General features: G+C 42.1%; 1 protein-coding gene across 4 annotated transcripts in view; it reads right to left on the reverse strand.

Annotated features, from left to right (window-relative positions):
- cpne4b (copine IVb) overlaps positions 1–17,775 on the reverse strand; it is a 286,135-nt gene that overhangs the window by 58,184 nt on the left and 210,176 nt on the right. For all 4 annotated transcript variants that reach the window (XM_078419814.1, XM_078419805.1, XM_078419823.1 and 1 more), the window contains exons 6-7: positions 12,748–12,831; positions 9,140–9,229 (exon numbers count right to left, since the gene is read on the reverse strand). In XM_078419814.1, the coding sequence (XP_078275940.1) occupies positions 9,140–9,229; positions 12,748–12,831 (174 nt within the window). The remainder of the gene's footprint in view (positions 1–9,139; positions 9,230–12,747; positions 12,832–17,775) is intronic.

The raw sequence follows: 17,775 nt of genomic DNA on the forward strand, positions 1-17,775 counted from the left end.
GGAATACTAAAACATATTTCCCTGAAAGTGGCGTCGCAGGGAGATAGGGTGATGAAGAAAGCCTTTAGCACATTGGCTTTCATTAATCAAGATACTGAGTATAGAAATTAGGAAATTATGATGCACTTGGAGTATTGTGATCAGTTTTGGTCAACTTGCTTTCGGAAGGATGTCATTAAACTGGAAAGGGTGCAGAGAAGATCTAAGAGGATGTTGCCATGACTTGCGGGCCTGAGCTATAGGGAGAAATTGGGCAGGCTAGGAATTTATTCTTTGGAGTACAGGAGGCTGAGGGGTGATCTGGTAGAGGTGTACAAAAACATGAGGAGTAGATAGGGTGAATGCACAGAATCTTTTTCCAAAGATAGGGGAATCAAAAACTAGATGCCATAGATTTATGGGAGAGGGGAAGTATGTAATAGGAACCTGAAGAGCAACATTTTCAAATAGAGGGTGGTGGATACATGGAGCGAGCTGGCAGAGGAGGTAGTTGAGGCAGGTACAACAACAACATTTAAAAGACATTTGGACATGTACTTGATTAGGAAAGATTTGGAGAGATATAGGCCAAACATGGGAATATGGGACTAGCTTAGATGAGGGATCTTGGTTGCCATGGACTGAAGGGCTTGTTTCCCTATGACTCAAGTTTATGAGTGCAAAGTAAGCCAGTTAGTTTGTAATAATCGAGACACGAAGCAACAAAGTGCTGGCGTAACTCAGCGGGCCAGGCAGCATCTCTGGAGAAAAGGGATAGGTGTTTCGGGTCGGGACCCATCTTCAGACTGTTTCTATGAAAGTACAGATTGCAGCAGCAGCAATCAGCAGTAGCAGCAGCAGCAGCAGCAATCAGCAGTAGCAGCAGCAGCAATCAGCAGTAGCAGCAGCAGCAGCAGCAAGCAGCAGTAGCAAGCAGCACCTAGCTGTGTTGCTTGGGAAGTAGTGTGTGGGGATTGTGTGGGGATTGTGTGGGGATAGTAAGGAGTAAGACCTGTGTGATCTCCCGGACTAGTTTCGATCGCCTAGCTTGGGGTCGGAGAGGAATTTCCCGGATTTTTTCCCAAATTGGCCTGGGTTTTTTATCCGGTTTTTCGCCTCTCCCAGGAGATCACTCAGTTCTTTTGGGTGGGCGGTTGCAGCGGTTGGAGTAGCGGCCGGGCGGTAGGTTTAGTAACCGAGCGCGGGGCTTTGTTTGGAGAGTATGACTGCCAGGGCAGTTTTTTGTTCTGGGTGTCAGATGTGGGGAATCTGGGAGTCTGATAGTCTTCCAGACATCCACATCTGCGCCAGGTGTGACGAGATGGGGCTCCTAAGGGACCGTATTAGGAACCTGGAGCGGCAGATTGATGACCTCCGTCTGATCAGGGAGAGTGAGGAGGTTATAGATAGGAGTTACAGGGAGGTGGTCACTCCTAGACCACGGGAGGTAGACAAGTGGGTCACTGTTAGGGGGGGCAAGGAACAGAGGCAGGGACTAGGGAGTACCCCGGTGGCTGTACCCCTTGGAAATAAGTACTCCTGTTTAAGTACTGTTGGGGGGGACAGCCTACCTGGGGGCAACGACGGTGCCCGGGCCTCTGGCAAGGAGTCCGGCCCTGTTGCTCAGAAGGGTAGGGAAAGGAAGAGGAGAGCAGTAGTAATAGAGGACTCTATAGTGAGGGGGTCAGATAGGCGTTTCTGTGGACGCAGTCGGGAGACCCGGATGGTGGTTTGCCTCCCTGGTGCCGGTGTCCGGGATGTGTCTGAGCGTGTCCAGGATATCCTGAAAGGGGAGGGAGAGGAGCCAGAGGTCGTGGTACATATAGGTACCAACAATATAGGTAGGATAAGGGAAGAGGTCCTGAAAGGAGAATTCAGGGGGCTAGGAAGAGAGTTAAAAAAAAGGACTTCCAAAGTAATAATCTCAGGCTTACTGCCTGTGCCACGCGATAGTGAGAATAGAAATGGAGTGAGGTGGAGGATAAATACGTGGCTGAGGAACTGGTGCAGGGAGCAGGGTTTCAAGTTTCTGGATCATTGGGACCTCTTCTGGGGGAAGTATGACCTGTACAAAAAGGACGGGTTGCATCTGAACCCGAGGGGAACCAATATCCTGGCGGGGAGATTTGCTAAAATAACTGCGGAGACTTTAAACTAGTACGGTTGGGGGGAGGGACTCAAACACAGATAGCTAATAGGCAGTGTGTGAGGCAGGAGGCAGAAAAGGGAAACACTCAGACCCAATATGTAGGAGAGAAAGAAGGGAAAAGAAATAAACTGAGAATAAGAAATGATGGGTCCCTTAAATGTGTATATTTTAATGCTAGGAGCATTGTAAGAAAGGTGGATGAGCTTAGAGCCTGGATTGACATCTGGAAGTATGATGTTGTGGCGATCAGTGAAACATGGTTGCAGGAGGGTTGCGATTGGCAATTAAATATTCCAGGATTTCATTGTTTCAGATGTGATAGAATCGGAGGGGCAAGAGGTGGGGGTGTTGCATTGCTTGTCAGGGAGGATATCACAGCAGTGCTTTGGCAGGACAGACTAGAAGGCTCGATTAAGGAGGCTGTTTGGGTGGAACTCAGAAATGAGAAAGGTTTAGCAACACTTATAGGGGTGTATTATAGACCGCCAAATAGGGAACGAGAATTGGAAGAGCAAATATGTAAGGAGATAGCAGATATTAGTAGTAAGCACAGAGTGGTGATTGTGGGTGATTTCAATTTTCCGTATATAGACTGGGAATCACATTCTGTTAAAGGGCTGGATGGTTTGGAGTTTGTAAAATGTGTGCAGGATAGTTTTTTGCAGCAATACGTAGAGGTGCCTACCAGAGAAGGGGCAGTGTTGGACCTCCTGTTAGGAAATGAGATGGGTCAGGTGACGGAGGTATGTGTTGAGGAGCACTTTGGGTCTAGTGATCATAATGCCATTAGTTTCAATATCATTATGGAGAAGGTCAAATCTGGACCAAGGGTTGAGATTTTGGATTGGAGAAAGGCTAATTTTGAGGAGATGAGAAAGGATTTAAAAGGAGTGAAATGGAAATTGTTGTTTTATGAAAAGGATATAATAGAGAAATGGAGGATATTTAAAGGTGACATTTTGAGAGTACAGAGTCTTTATGTCCCTGTTCGGTGGAAAGGAAAGAATAATAATTTGAAAGAGCCATGGTTTTCCAGGGAAATTGGACACTTGGTTCGGAAAAAGAGGGAGATATACAATAAATATAAGCGGCAGGGAGTAAATGAGGTTCTTGAGGAATATAAAGAATGTAAAAGGAATCTTAAAAAGGAAATTAGAAAAGCGAAAAAAAGATATGAGGCTGCTTTGGCAAGTAATGTAAAAGTAAACCCCAAGGGGTTCTACAGATATGTCAATAGCAAAAGGATAGTGAGGGATAAAATTGGTCCATTAGAGAGTCAGAGTGGACAGCTATGTGCTGAGCCGGAAGAAATGGGGGAGATATTAAACAATTTCTTTTCTTCGGTATTTACCGAGGAGAAGGATATTGAATTATGTGAGGTAAGCGAAACAAGTAGAGTAGTGATGGAAATTAGGAGGATTAAAGAAGAGGAGGTACGGACACTTTTGAAGAATATAAAAGTGGATAAGTCTCCAGGTCCTGATAGGATATTCCCTAGGACATTGAGGGAAGTTAGTGCAGAAATAGCAGGGGCTATGACGGAAATATTTCAAACGTCATTAGAAACAGGGATGGTGCCGGAAGATTGGCGCATTGCGCATGTTGTGCCTTTGTTTAAAAAAGGTTCTAAAAGTAAACCTAGCAATTATAGACCTATTAGTTTGACGTCTGTGGTGGGAAAATTAATGGAAAAGATACTTAGGGACAATATATATAATTATTTGGATAATCAAGGCCTGATTAGAAACAGTCAACATGGATTTGTGCCTGGAAGGTCATGTTTGACTAATCTTCTTGAATTTTTTGAAGAGGTTACCAGGGAAATTGATAAGGGCAAGGCTGTGGATGTTGTCTATATGGACTTCAGTAAGGCATTTGACAAGGTTCCACATGGAAGGTTGATTAAGAAGGTTAAATCGTTGGGTATTAATAGTGAGGTTGCAAGATGGATTCAACAATGGCTGAATGGGAGATACCAGAGGGTAACGGTTGACAATTGTATGTCAGGTTGGAGGCCAGTGTCTAGTGGAGTGCCCCAAGGATCTGTGTTGGGTCCACTGTTGTTTGTCATTTACATTAATGATCTGGATGATGGTGTGGCAAATTGGATTAGTAAATATGCAGATGATACTAAGATAGGTGGAGTAGTTGATAGTGAGGTAGATTTTCAAAGTCTACAGAGAGACTTGGGCCTTTTGGAAGGGTGGGCTGAAAGATGGCAGATGGAGTTTAATGCTGATAAGTGTGAGGTGCTGCATTTTGGTAGGACAAATTAAAATAGGACGTACAGGGTAAATGGTAGGGAATTGAGGAATGCAGTGGAACAGAGGGATCTGGGAATAACTGTGCATTGTTCCCTGAAGGTGGAATCTCATGTGGATAGGGTGGTGAAGAAGGCGTTTGGTATGCTTGCCTTTATAAATCAGAGCATCGAGTATAGAAGTTGGGATGTAATGTTGAAATTGTACAGGGCATTGGTGAGGCCAAATCTGGAGTATGGTGTGCAGTTCTGGTCGCCAAATTATAGGAAGGATGTCGACAAAATGGAGAGGGTACAGAGGAGATTTACTAGAATGTTGCCTGGGTTTCAGCACTTAGGCTACAGAGAGAGGTTGAACAGGTTGGGTCTTTATTCTTTGGAGCGTAGAAGGTTGAGGGGGGACTTGATAGAGGTTTTTAAAATTTTGAGAGGGACGGACAGAGTTGACGTGGGTAGGCTTTTCCCTTTGAGAGTGGGGAAGATTCCAACAAGGGGACATAGCTTCAGAATTGAGGGACAAAGGTTTAGGGGTAACATGAGGGGGAACTTCTTTACTCAGAGGGTTGTGGCTGTATGGAATGGGCTTCCGGTGGAAGTGGTGGAGGCTGGCTCGATTTTATTATTTAAGAGTAAATTGGATAGGTATATGGATAGGAGGGGATTGGAGGGTTATGGTCTGAGTGCAGGTAGATGAGACTAGGTCAGGGAGAATGGTCGGCGTGGACTGGTAGGGCCGGACAGGCCTGTTTCCATGCTGTAGTTGTTATATGTTATATGTTTACAGCAGCAGCTATACTGACACTAGAGTACAAGTGGGAAAAGTTACAGAGGTAGTAATAAACAGTCTCAGTGATGGATGTGGTCCTAAATTCATGTTGACTTAAATTTAACACCATGGCTTTCATAGACAGAAAAAATCTCACATTGTTACCAGAGAGAAGGATTTAGCAAACTCACAACTAAGAACCTTTGGCATAAACCGATAGTTATCTGATGGAATCACCATACAGAGCTTGATAGGAACGTGGACAGTGAAAGGAGATATTTGTAGAGGAAATGAACAACACTGCCACAGAACTCATTACTTCACAGTCCCTAAGCGGAAAGGATAGATACCTGAGGATTTAAGCCAATTTTCAACTGCACAGCTCCTTATGTTTTGGAGTTGTGTGAAGGAACTTCTAAGCCAGAACTTTTTCTCAAAGGAGAAAAGGAAGCATTTTGATACATTGTGAATTGCATCTGGAATTCAGTTGACTTTTGCAATGTCAAAGGTCAAATGTCCATTTTTTGACGTTATTGCTGAAAGGCTTGCAGTTTATTTTTTAACTTTTTCCATTTTACAGACATCCCAAATGAAACGTGGGCATGTGTTTGGTTGGGAAACACATCACCTCTCATAAAATAGGGCATTGGGCCCAGATTTATTTCCTCAAATTTTAATCTCTTGGATGGGTAGATGTTCTGCGTTTTTCTTTGCCAATCCTCTCTAATTCCATGCTTTTTTTTAAACCTGAAATTTGCCTCTCCCACTTTATGGCATCGTTGAATAGAGAGTGAATATATTATGACACAAAAAATCTGGACATCATCTAAAACTCTGCTGTTCTTGTTCTTGTTCTTGACTTGTAACAAGCCCCACACTTGAGTTTTTCCATTTGAAATGTCCCATTCTCATTTTTAAATCCCCCCCTGACTTTTCTCGCAACAACTGTTCCCACCTCATCTCTAATCTTCTCGAGAACTGTAGCCGTCCAAAGCTGGTCTCTTGATCATGCTCAAAGTTAATCACTCCTTCACTAGCAGCTGCTAGTGCCTAAAGCATTGGAATTCCCAATTGAAACCACTCTCTCTCTCTTCAAAACCAACACGTACAACCCAGCTGCTTGACATGTTCAGGCTTTAGCTCATCTATACCATTCTCTTCTTTTTGTGACTTTGTGTCAAATTCTTGTTGATAAGAGTTTCACGGAGTTCGTTGAGACATTTTTCCAAATTGAAAACGTTATAAGGTGTAATAAAGGGTTATATTTGCAAAACACGTAACCCTTTATCTTTTGTTCATATATTAACCAGATTATTCAGAATGGGCAGAGTAATATTGTGTGGTACACCAGTGCATAATCATCTGTCAGTGAGCAACCACCAGGTGAAGGAAGCAGTTGACTGTATCAATATATTTATTGGTCTTTAGAGGAAAACAATTGATTTATCTTCAGCTCAGAGGGATACAATAACAAATTAAAGGAAGAGAGAAAATGGTGCTCAGAAGAAAGTTATGATTATGAGTCTGGCAAAGGCTAATGATTAACTTAGCATTTTGTGGTGGAGGCGGAGACAGAATTGGGCTCAAAGGGACCTGCAGGTTCACATCCAGGAGCTTATGAGTGCAGTCAGACCAGGTGAGAAGGCTGTTAAAAAAGGAATAGGTGATCTTTAGTTTTATTTTTTAGAGATTTGGGAAACTAACTTTATGTTTGACTGCTGCTAAACTCATGCTTATGTAATGGTCATTGGCTATGTCCACAGACTGCAAATGATTAAAAGGTGGGGGACTGGGTTAGGGAGAGGACTCACTCTCAAAATTATACAGCTGTGGAAGAACTACAAAGCAAGACTTTGGCATTGTTTTGCTTTTGAGGAATATCAAGAAGCAGTAAATCTTGACTGATTAAGGTCAGCTGGTAATGCAGAAAGGAACAGATGACTGATTAACATGGCATGATAAATTTTCCAAAGGCAAAACCTTTCCTTTAGGAATTGGCAGCCTCAGCTTACATGACAAGGTAAGAAACAAAACGAAGTCTGCTAAATCTGTATAAAACAGTGTGTGGCATCTGGAGGATAGTAGAAGTTCTGACCACTACATCTTTAGGAAGAATATCAAGGTCTTGAAGAGATTGTGGAGAAGATTAACAAAGATAATTTGAAACATGAACTGCATAGAAAGAAGTTGAGGTTGACTCCCTTACTGCAGAAAGCTAAAAAGGGAGATTGGATAAAGGAGTTCAAAATCAAGACTGAAGCATGAAGGGCCAAATATCCCGCTTCTGGATTGTATTATTATATAATCCCTTCATTCCGCTTATTTTAACCATGAAGATAATGAAACAGCACGCTGTCAAACCAACACATAATAAAATACCTCGAAAATCATCACAAAATGTTGGAATAAATCAGAGGGTCAGGCAGCATCACCGAAAAAAATGGATAGGTGACATTTTGGGTCGGCATCCTTCCTCAGACTGAAGAAGGGACCTGGCCCGAAACATCACTAATCCATTTTCTCCAGAGATATTGCCCAACCCCTGAGTTAGTTTAGTTTAGTTTCATTTTATTTTAGTTTAGTTCATTGTTACGTGTACCGAGATACAGTGAAAGCTTTTTTGTTGTGTGCTCTTCTGCATTTTGTGTCTATCTTTGGTATAAACCAACATTTGCATTTCCTTGTTATGACATAAAATACCTTGACCCTGAATAAGGGAAAAGTTACCATTTTGAAAGTTTTTAAAAAGTCTCAAAAAAAATTGTAAACAACACCATGAATATTTTACTTGAGGCACTGATAGGGAAAGTCATTTTGATGCTGTCTCAAAAATAAAGACTCCCATTTCTATAGCTTGTTTGCAACATCCTAAACAGCTTTAGAGTCAAAGAAGTAATTTATACCGTTATTGCTGGTGTATTGTCGTTAGTAATTTGCACATATCATGTTCCTACAGATTTTAGCAATGGTAACACAAGAATAAATATTGGCTAGCATACGAGGAATAACACCCCCTCCCCATTCTGCAAGGCGAGTGAGAGTGTTGGCTTCATCTTTCATCCAAAAAACATCACCTTCACAGTGCAGCAATCACTCCGTCTGCTCTGGAGTGTCAGCCAAAACATTTCTACTAAATTGTCTGGAGTGGGACACGAACACACAACTTTCTTACTCCAAGGAACAGGTGATCACACCGAGCCACGGCTGACACTGAAACAGGCAGGTTATCAGATGCACTTACTTGTTCATTGTTGGCTACAGGGCCAGTTTCCGCACCGTAACTAAACTCAACTAAACACCACTCCATGTATTTCTGATGTGAAATATGTTGTCAGCACGAGCCTGATTCACAAGCAGGAATATCTGTTTGACTTTCTGGAGTGACAAGATTCAGCTTGTAAATCATTCCAATCTGGAAATCATTGATTCACACTGGAAAACAAAAAAGTGCCTTGCTTGTGAATTACTAGGCCATCATCTTTCAAGTTATCGATGTTTTCTCCTGGAGGACCAGGCCAGTCCATGCCTACAGCCAGGTGCAGTGAGAGCAGATGGTAACCTTGAACCGCCATAGTCCCTGCACTCCCATAGTGTGGTTAGGTCTGGTATGGACTGAATGTGTTTGGTTGACTGGAATTTCCCCTGCTTCTGTCAACAGAAAGTGGAACAAAGCAAATGGAAGAAAGCTACTACCAATAAGGTGAGCCAATAAGGTGAGCCAATAAGGTGAGCCAATAAGGTGAGCCAATAAGGTGAGCCAATAAGGTGAGCCAATAAGGTGAGCCAATAAGGTGAGCTGTCGCCAACATTTCTGAAAACAGCGACACTGTGAACTCAGATCTCAAAAGCTGGATTCTTGCACATGTCATCTCATACAACTGCTGCATTGAAGTTTAAAATAAAACCATTATATCAGAAATGCAGCTGTGTCTCAATCTTATCAGCTCAATCTAAAATGTCAGGGAGTGCTGTTTGATAAGCATACCTTTAGTTTCCGATCATGATCCCCACTGCAGAGAGAATTTACAGAGACTTTGAATGTTTTCCACATTGGATTTAGGTTGTTCATGATGACCTACAAAAGTAGGGAAAAAAAAGAGACAGATCTAATACATATAGTCTGGTGAACTTTTTCAGAGCCAGTGGCTCAGTAGTAGCACTCTCTCTGGGACAAGATATTGTGGGTTCAAATCCCACTCCACAGACTTGAGCACAAAGTCTGGGCTGGTATTCTGGTACAGTACATGGGATATTCTGCAGTGTTAGACACATTAAACTGAGGCCTTGTCTCCTCCCTCAGGTGGACATAAAAGATCTTGCGGGAATATTTTGAGAATAAAAGATAGTCGTTTCCTGTGTCCAGGCCAATATCAATTCATAATCAATATTAATCAAAACCTTACTATCTGCACTTCCAAAGTAACTGCATTTGCTCGAAAAAGAGCTTTGAGATATCCAGAGAAGCTCTATGGAAATGGAAGCCAGTCTTTCTTTAATTTATGTGCCGAATTTGTCTCTAAGTCAGCAATACGAAAGCCTTGGGAATTTAGATGTTATTAAATAATGTAAGAATGTGCTGTCGACTCTTTAATCCTTCCATGTTTTTGTGCTAGTTTCTGGTTTATTTGTGATACCATTCATATTTTTGCATGTAGTTTTAGTTTAGGAGCTGTACTCGTGGCCTCCAGCACTACACGTTCAATACTATAGTTAGTCTCCAACCACACAAAGTTAAGGTTCACGTAATGCTGCAAACAGTAATGCTGGTGGGGGTGGTAGTTCTTCATTGCTAATGCTGAACAGCTGCAAAGATACCAGCTGCCGGTTGTAATTCCCTCCGCACAAATAGTTCCATTGCATGTGCAGAGTTGTGTTCAACCAGAGGCTGATTCTCTCAGATGTAATTTGTGCCCACCATCAAACACTACTTTATCCATGTTATGTTTTTCAGAGTATTGCATGTAAAAGAATCAGTGCTGCTAGGAATGTTTCCTGCCCGTGAAGGAGACTGACAATCGAGGGTGGATGTTTAAAGATTTTGCCCAGCTTTTCTTTTATTCTAACGTATCCTCCCTCCAGCCCCCCCCCCCTCCCCCCACCCAACTCCCACCCCAAGGTGATGACCTGCTGAGGTCACATTTATTATGCCCTCTGATAATTCCCTCAGATGATCCTTCCATGTGAATGAAGCTGAAGATGTATTAGTGAAATTTACAGTCACGGGTGAAAACAAGAAAGACTTGCACTTGAAGGCACAAAGTGCTGGTGTAACTCAGCAGGTCAGGCAGCCTCTCAGACGAACATGGAACAGTGACATTTTGGGTCGGGACCTTTCTTCATATTGATTGTAAGGGATGGAGGAAAGAAAGCAGTAAGAGAGGATGGGGAGGACGAAGCCTGGCAGGTAATAGGTGAGCACAGGTGAGGGGGTTATTTGATAGGAAGATGGTCGGACAGAGGCCAGTGATGAAAAGACAGAGGTTGTGAGACCAAAGGATTAAAGAATTGAGAATTCTGAAGCTAGAGGAAGGAATGTAGTTGAAAGGGGAGGGGGAAGAGGAGAAGTAGGTGCGAGTCCAAATGGGGCACAGGGAAGGGGGGAAGAAAGGCAGGAAGGAAACGGGTTATATATAGGGAAGAAGGAAGAGGGGATGGGTTATGTAGTTATCTAAAATTGGAGAATTCAATGTACATTCTGTCGGATTGCAAGCTACAAAAGTGGAATATGAGGTGCTGTTCCTCCAGTTTGTTTTGTGGCCTCACTCCGGCAATGGGGGAGACACAGGCCAGAAAGGTCAGTATGGGAATGGGAAGAGGTATTAAAATAGATAGAAACTGGGGAATCCAGCAGACCTTGGCAGTCTTTGTGCAAGTCTTCAGCGAAACGGAGGGGAAGTGAAAGCAGAACTGTGGGACACAAAGGAGACACAGGTGACGGCTCCATCTATGGTAGCAGGGGGTAAAACACATTTACTAAAGAACGAGGACATTTCAGATGCCCGAGCTTTCCCTTTGGAGACGGAGAATTGAGAGTGGGAGATAGCATCTTTGCCAGAGGTATGATGGGAAGATGTATAGTCCACATAACTGTGGAAGTCGGTAGGTTTGTAGTAGACAGCAATTGAAAGACTGTCCCTGTGATGGCGACAGAGAGATGGAGAAAAGGGAGGGAGGTGTCAGAGAAAATCCAAGTGAATTTGAGGTGGGTTAGTGGTAAAGTTAGTGGTAAAGTTAATTAAATCAATGAGTTCTGCATGGGTGCAGGATGCAGTTATTGATGTAGCAGGGAAAGAGTTGGGGGATGGTGCCAGTGTATGTTTGGAACAAGGACTGATCGATGTAACCTTCAAAATGCAGGCATATCTGCATCCATGCAAGTGCCAGTCTCAAATGTAGGTCGGGAGGGACAAGGAGGGGATAGGATGGAACCAAGGTATTTGGAGATGACTTCAGAGAGGCAAGAGCAGGCAGACACAACGGGCCTGCCTGGGCAGTCCTGTTTGTGAATGTTATTTCTACAAAGACTTGCGCTTACATAATATCTTTCAGGTCATCAATGAATGCTTTCTGAAGTAATATTACTTTTGTAGTGGATGAAACACAGGAGTCAATTTGTGTACATCAAGCTCCATGAACAAAAAAAACAAAATGCTGGAGTAACTCAATGGGTCAGGCAGCATCTTTGGAGGACATGGATGGGTGACATTAAACAGGAGTGCAATAACAAGCAGATAAGCTGTGATAGTGATGTTGATTGGAAAATCAATGTTAGCATAACTTTCCTGCTCTTACTTGAAATAGAAGTCGTAAGATATTCAATGTCCACTTCAAAGGATAACCATAGTTCAGTTTAACATTACCTAGAACTTGGCATGTTTGAAAGCATAGCGCTCCATCAATCATCAAATTAGATTTCTCATGCTTCATTCTCTGGAATGGGTCATGCACTCAGAAACTTTTGACTTGAGGAGAATGTGTTGGTCTCTACTGACACTTTGAAACATAGCTTTAAAATAATTATCTGTATCTTAAAGCTTTCTTTCGCAGGGAACTCTTTTGTACTTTATTGATGTATAATCTGCTTTGAGTTTCAATAATGAAAAGAAACTGAATGCTTTGCTGCTTTATGCCCATTGTCATCATTAATCCCCACCTTTATCAGCAAACGAGTCACATGTATTTAAATCATTGCATTCACATGAAACCTCCTGCAGTTCCCAGAGGATGGCTGGCTGTGCTGGCGAGAAAACCCATCACATCCTTTGATTAAAGGATGGCTGGATCCCCTACTGAGGCAGGCACAATTTCTGAGAACATTTCAAATATGAATTATTACTGGAGATGCATGCGTTCAAGGTTTTATTCCAATTTTTAAAAAAAGCAAGCTTGTGCCAGCTTTCATGTTACGTTGGAGCCTCATTCAAAGCATGAACATGGTTCAACTCGATGCTGACACACCTTAGCTTGACAGAAAGGTAGGTCTTGCACATAGGTTTAAAGGCAAAAATCAAGGAAGATAAAGACCATTTCCTCTTCCTCTGGGCCTTCTGCCCTGTTAGGGTCAAATTGAACAATTAATAGCAATGGCATTACCTCTGTCCTGTGCACCAGCTGTTGCGTCCCATCATCGTTCATCCTGAAGATTTCCAGAAATGGGTCTGATTTGCTGAAGAAGTCCTGAAGAAGCCAATGTCCACCTTACTCACATGTAACAAGCACATCCGGTCAAATCTACTTCATCATGTTTTAGTCACATGCAAATACTCAGATCTTGGAATAGCTAATTGCAGTTGGTATCTAGAATGGGTCAGGTCATATCTGACCAAAAACCACATCCTCTTCCCTCCCTCCCTCCAGTGAAATCTCTGTAACTGCACTAATGCCTGTGGGCAGAACCGACTGGTGATTCAGTGTCCTGGCCCTGGGCCACCCACATGGCCTCAGACCATCGCTGCTGTTAGGTTTGCACTGTGCACACGACAATAACAAATGAAACTAAATATTCTGAGGCATTTCAATACAGCTGAAATTGATTTAAATAATTAAAATTTAAATAACTAAAAATCTAAATTGTTAAACAGTAAATAAATGTAAACTAAAAAAAACAAATAAAACTATAATCTGATGTGATCTTTTTAATGAAGAACAGCGACCCCATTGAAATGAAGAACTGGTATAAAGTTGAAGAGCAGATTTTAAATAGTGCCTTGGCTCTGTCCGATCAGGAACTGCTGCCGGCTTCAATGGTGAGTCCAATGCTGGAGCAGTTGATCTGCTGCACCACCATGACTTGGACAAGGCGATGCTGAACATCAGGAGATGGAGGGCTGGCAGTTCTTTAATGAAGAGCCTGTGGCTGTTCCCTGTAGAACTACCACCCACATCGCAGTCTGATCCAACCTAGTACCTCCATCTGTTTCCTAGATTTGATCATTATCTCGCGCAATGGCATATGGAGCTAATGGACAAACATCTGTGAATTCTCTAAATTTCTCATAATAGAACATAGAAAGGCACTTCTGCTATAAAGTAGCCGCTTATTAAATTAACCTTCTCCCAAGCCTGCTGGTTGCAACCTGTTGGCAGAACGATTTAAACCAGAGTTGGATTCCCCTCAGTGTATGTTAATGTCTCACTTGCTGATGCTCATCGTCCTTTGACGTGGTAGAACAGAGCAAGCGTACATAATAACAAAACATAACAGGAACATGATTAGGCCGGTTGAATACTCAAGCCAGCTCCACCATATAATACCCCTTCAACAAGCACTCTCCCTATGCCCTTCACCTCACTTGTATTTAAAATATCTTGCAATCTCTGTCCTGGACATATTCCGCCCAAGGCAGAAATTCCAAAGAACGTTAACCCACTGAAGGAAGACATTCCTCAACATCGCCAAGTTAAATGGAAGATGCCTTACTCTGAATCAATGCTCCTTACCACAGAGGGAATCAATCTCTCAGCATCCATCCTCTCAACTCACTCTCAGATTCTAATATGTTCTACTGAGAGCATCTCTCATTCTCCTAGTGTAAGCCTAACCTTCTCAACTGTTCTTCATACATCACAGTAGTTGCATTGTTCTCATCCTGGGAGGCACTGAGGAGTGAAGTCGTAGGGAAGGAGGAAGGATAAAGGAGAAGATTTTGCCTAGACTCCTTGCTTTTAACATTTTTTTAAATGGGTAAAATATAATTAAAAATCAGGTGCTACTTTTAAAACTATTACAATTCCAAAAAGTCAGAATCTGCGATAATGGAAGATCTTTGACTTGAAATATCAACTCTGATTCTCTCTCCATAGATGCTGTGTGATCTGCTGAGAATTTCCAGCATTTTCTGTTTTTACTTCAGATTCACAGAATTCCCACTCCCCATTCCCAGCCTACCCTACCCTACCCTACCTCGCCAACACGCCCCATTTTTTTTCAGTGTTAGCCACTTTATAACCTTCGATATGGCATGGAACTTTGCGATTTCATTTGTTGCACTTGCCGACAGTCATCACAACTACTGTGCAGCTGGGAATGCTAAAATCACTTCACATAGATCGCTGTCACAAGTGATGTCAGTCAATTCAACGTGATATAAAATAATAAAGCATCTTTTCATTATTTAATTAACATTTATTATTGAATGAAGTATTGGATAATACAAGAAATCCAAAGTTTGTAATTGATAAGTATAGTTCATTTCAGTGTAGTCAGCAGGCTGTTCTTTGTATTTAATGATTTGGATGAGGGGATTGAAGGCTTTGTGGCCAAATTCGCAGATGATACAAAAATAGGTGGAGGGGCAGGTATTGTAGAGAAAGCAGGGACTCTGCAGAAGGCTTTGGATAGGTTGGGAGAGTGGGCAGCGAAGTGGCAGATGGAATATAGTGTAGCAAATTGTGGAGTCATGCATTTTGGTAGTAGAAATAAAGGCATAGATTATTTTCTAAATGGGGACAGAATCCAGATGTGCAAAGGGACTTGGGGCGTGCTGGTGCAGGATTCCCATAAAGTTAAACTACAAGTCGAATCGGTAGTAAAGAAAGCAAATGCAATGCTAGTATTTATTTTAAGAGGGCTTGTATATAAAAACAGGGATGTAATGCTGAGGCTCTATAAGGCGCTGGTCAGGCTGCATTTGGAATATTGTGAGCAGTTTTGGGCACCAGATCTGAGGAACGATGTCTGGCTTTGGAGAGGGTCCAGAGGAGGTTTACAAGATTGATCCCAGGAACGAGTAGGTTAACACATGATGAGCATTTGACAGTACAGGCCCTGTTCTCGCTGGAGTTTAGAAGAATGAGGGGGTACCTCATTGAAAAGGACAGAATAGTGAAAGATAGAGTGGATGTGGAGAGGATGTTTCCACCAGTGGGAGAGTCTAGGGCTAGAGGTCATAGCATCAGAATTAAAGTACCTTTTAGGAAGGAGATGAGGTGGAATTTCTTTAGTAAGAGGGTGGTGAATCTGTGGAATTCTTTGCCACAGAGGCTAAGTCAGTGAATATATTTAAGGCAGAGATAGATGGATTCTTGATTAATATAGGTGTGAGGTTATGGGGAGAAGGCAGGCGAATGGGGTTAGGAGGGAGAGATAGATCAGCCATGATTGAATGGTGGAGTTGACTAGATGGGCCAAATGGCTTAATTCTGCTCCTATCACTTATGATCTTCTTTGAATGATTATACAACCCCAAGCATGTGCGTCTACAACTCCCATTGTTTCTGTCAATATTGGCCACAGAGGAAAGCAGAGAGTATTACTGCCACTAAAGATAATTAGTAGTTAGCCATCTATCAGTCCACGATACCCTCGCTCACTTAACTTGACAAGCAGCAGATAGACGCTTCGGCATAATTACATATCATCAGATACTTAAAGTGCTGGAACACCCACACCATCTAATTGCCATTTTTAGCCCCAGCAAGATAAAGAGCTTGTGAAAAAGAGGAAAATAAATCCATCAGACATGAAATAGAGCTAATCGGACAAATAGTATGAAATCAACAGAAATGAGGTATTGCATGATTGGTTTGAGTCAGTGTACAAAGACATTTTGGCACGCTGGTACCCATGGTACTATGTGTCAGCCTTCACTTGCAGCAAATGAGTAGGTAAATGGCCCCTTACATTCTGTTTCTTTTTGCTTTTGCATTACCAAAGGTATTTATGTATAGTTGAATTTAGTAATTGCATGGCAAAACAAAGTTTTTCCACTGTGTCTCGGTTCACATGACAATAATAAACCAACTAACCAATATCCCATGCTCATGCCTGCACTGAAACACCTGGTCGAGATTCCTCTCTCATGCTGAACTTCCCTTGAATTTCCCACTCTGCACCTTCACCACATGATAAAATGGTTGGCAGGATTCCATTAAAAAATATAATCCTTCCTCTTTGATATTTTAGTCAACATCTGCCCTGAACACCCACCAGTCTTGGAAATGCATGAAACGCATTGCTAGAGAATATATACACATGATGATGGAACTGTAAAAAATTATTGTAACAGTAACAGTTGGAATAATTGATCTTGATTTAATGGATTGGAAACTGGACTAAGCGAATGATGTTCAGACTGCTGCATTTATTTTTATATAGTTGATTGGTATCGTTTATTTTTAATAGGTTTTGATTGTTTCTCAATATCAGAAATATTAGGAAGGATGGCATTGAGCTGGACAGAGTGCAGAGAAGATTTACAATGTTTCCAGGACCTGAGGGCCTGAACTATAGGGAGAGGTTGGGCAGTCTAGGAGAATGAGAGGTGTAGAGGTGTATAAAATTATGTTTTTAGAGGGAAATTGATAGGATGAATGCAAAGAGTCTTTTACCCCGAGTCAAGAACCATGAGAACTTGGGTTTAAGATGAGAGAGGAAAGATTTAATAAGAACCTAAGGGGCAACCTTTTCATACAGAGGGTGGTGGGTATATGGAATGAGCTGCCAGAGGAGGTAGTGGAGTCAAGTACTATAACAACATTAAAAAGACATTTGTACAGGTACATGGATAGGATAGTTTTAGATATAGGCCAAATGCAGGCAGCTGGGTCTAGCATAGGTGGGGCATCTTGATCAGCATGAACGTTGGGCTGAAGGGCCTGTTTTCATGCTGTATGACTATAACTTTGTTAGAAGCAAGCAAAGTTTTGATTACTGACAGAGCTGGAAGCATGCAGTGTGATTGAGTTGCTGGATTTAGTTATTCAGCTGCTTCATGGTGGGGTTTGTTCTGCCTACGCATCAAGAGCATGATCTCTGCACCTTTTTTACAGTATAACTCCACATCTTATAACACCTTGTTGCCATCCAGGATCTTGCCATTTTAGGTTGTGATATTACCTGGAATTTGAAGTTAAGCAAAATCAGACTCCCTACTCTGGCATCACGTTCAGACAGAAATCATGGGCAAACTGGCCTGAGCTAATGCTGTACTGTTCTATGTTTCATGTGCTACGTGGAACACACAAAAAGGACTAGTTCTTTTCTGAAAGGGTCTTAGCAAATCTGATGGGTATTTATGACAATCAAATAGCTTAATTTCACTAATAATTCCTTCGATTTCCAGAATTAATTAAATCCGATTAATTTTTCCCAAATGCCAGTGCAGTATTTGAACTTGCATA

Source organism: Rhinoraja longicauda, chromosome 2, assembly GCF_053455715.1.
Source record: "Rhinoraja longicauda isolate Sanriku21f chromosome 2, sRhiLon1.1, whole genome shotgun sequence".
Classification (NCBI taxonomy): Eukaryota; Metazoa; Chordata; class Chondrichthyes; order Rajiformes; family Arhynchobatidae; genus Rhinoraja; species Rhinoraja longicauda.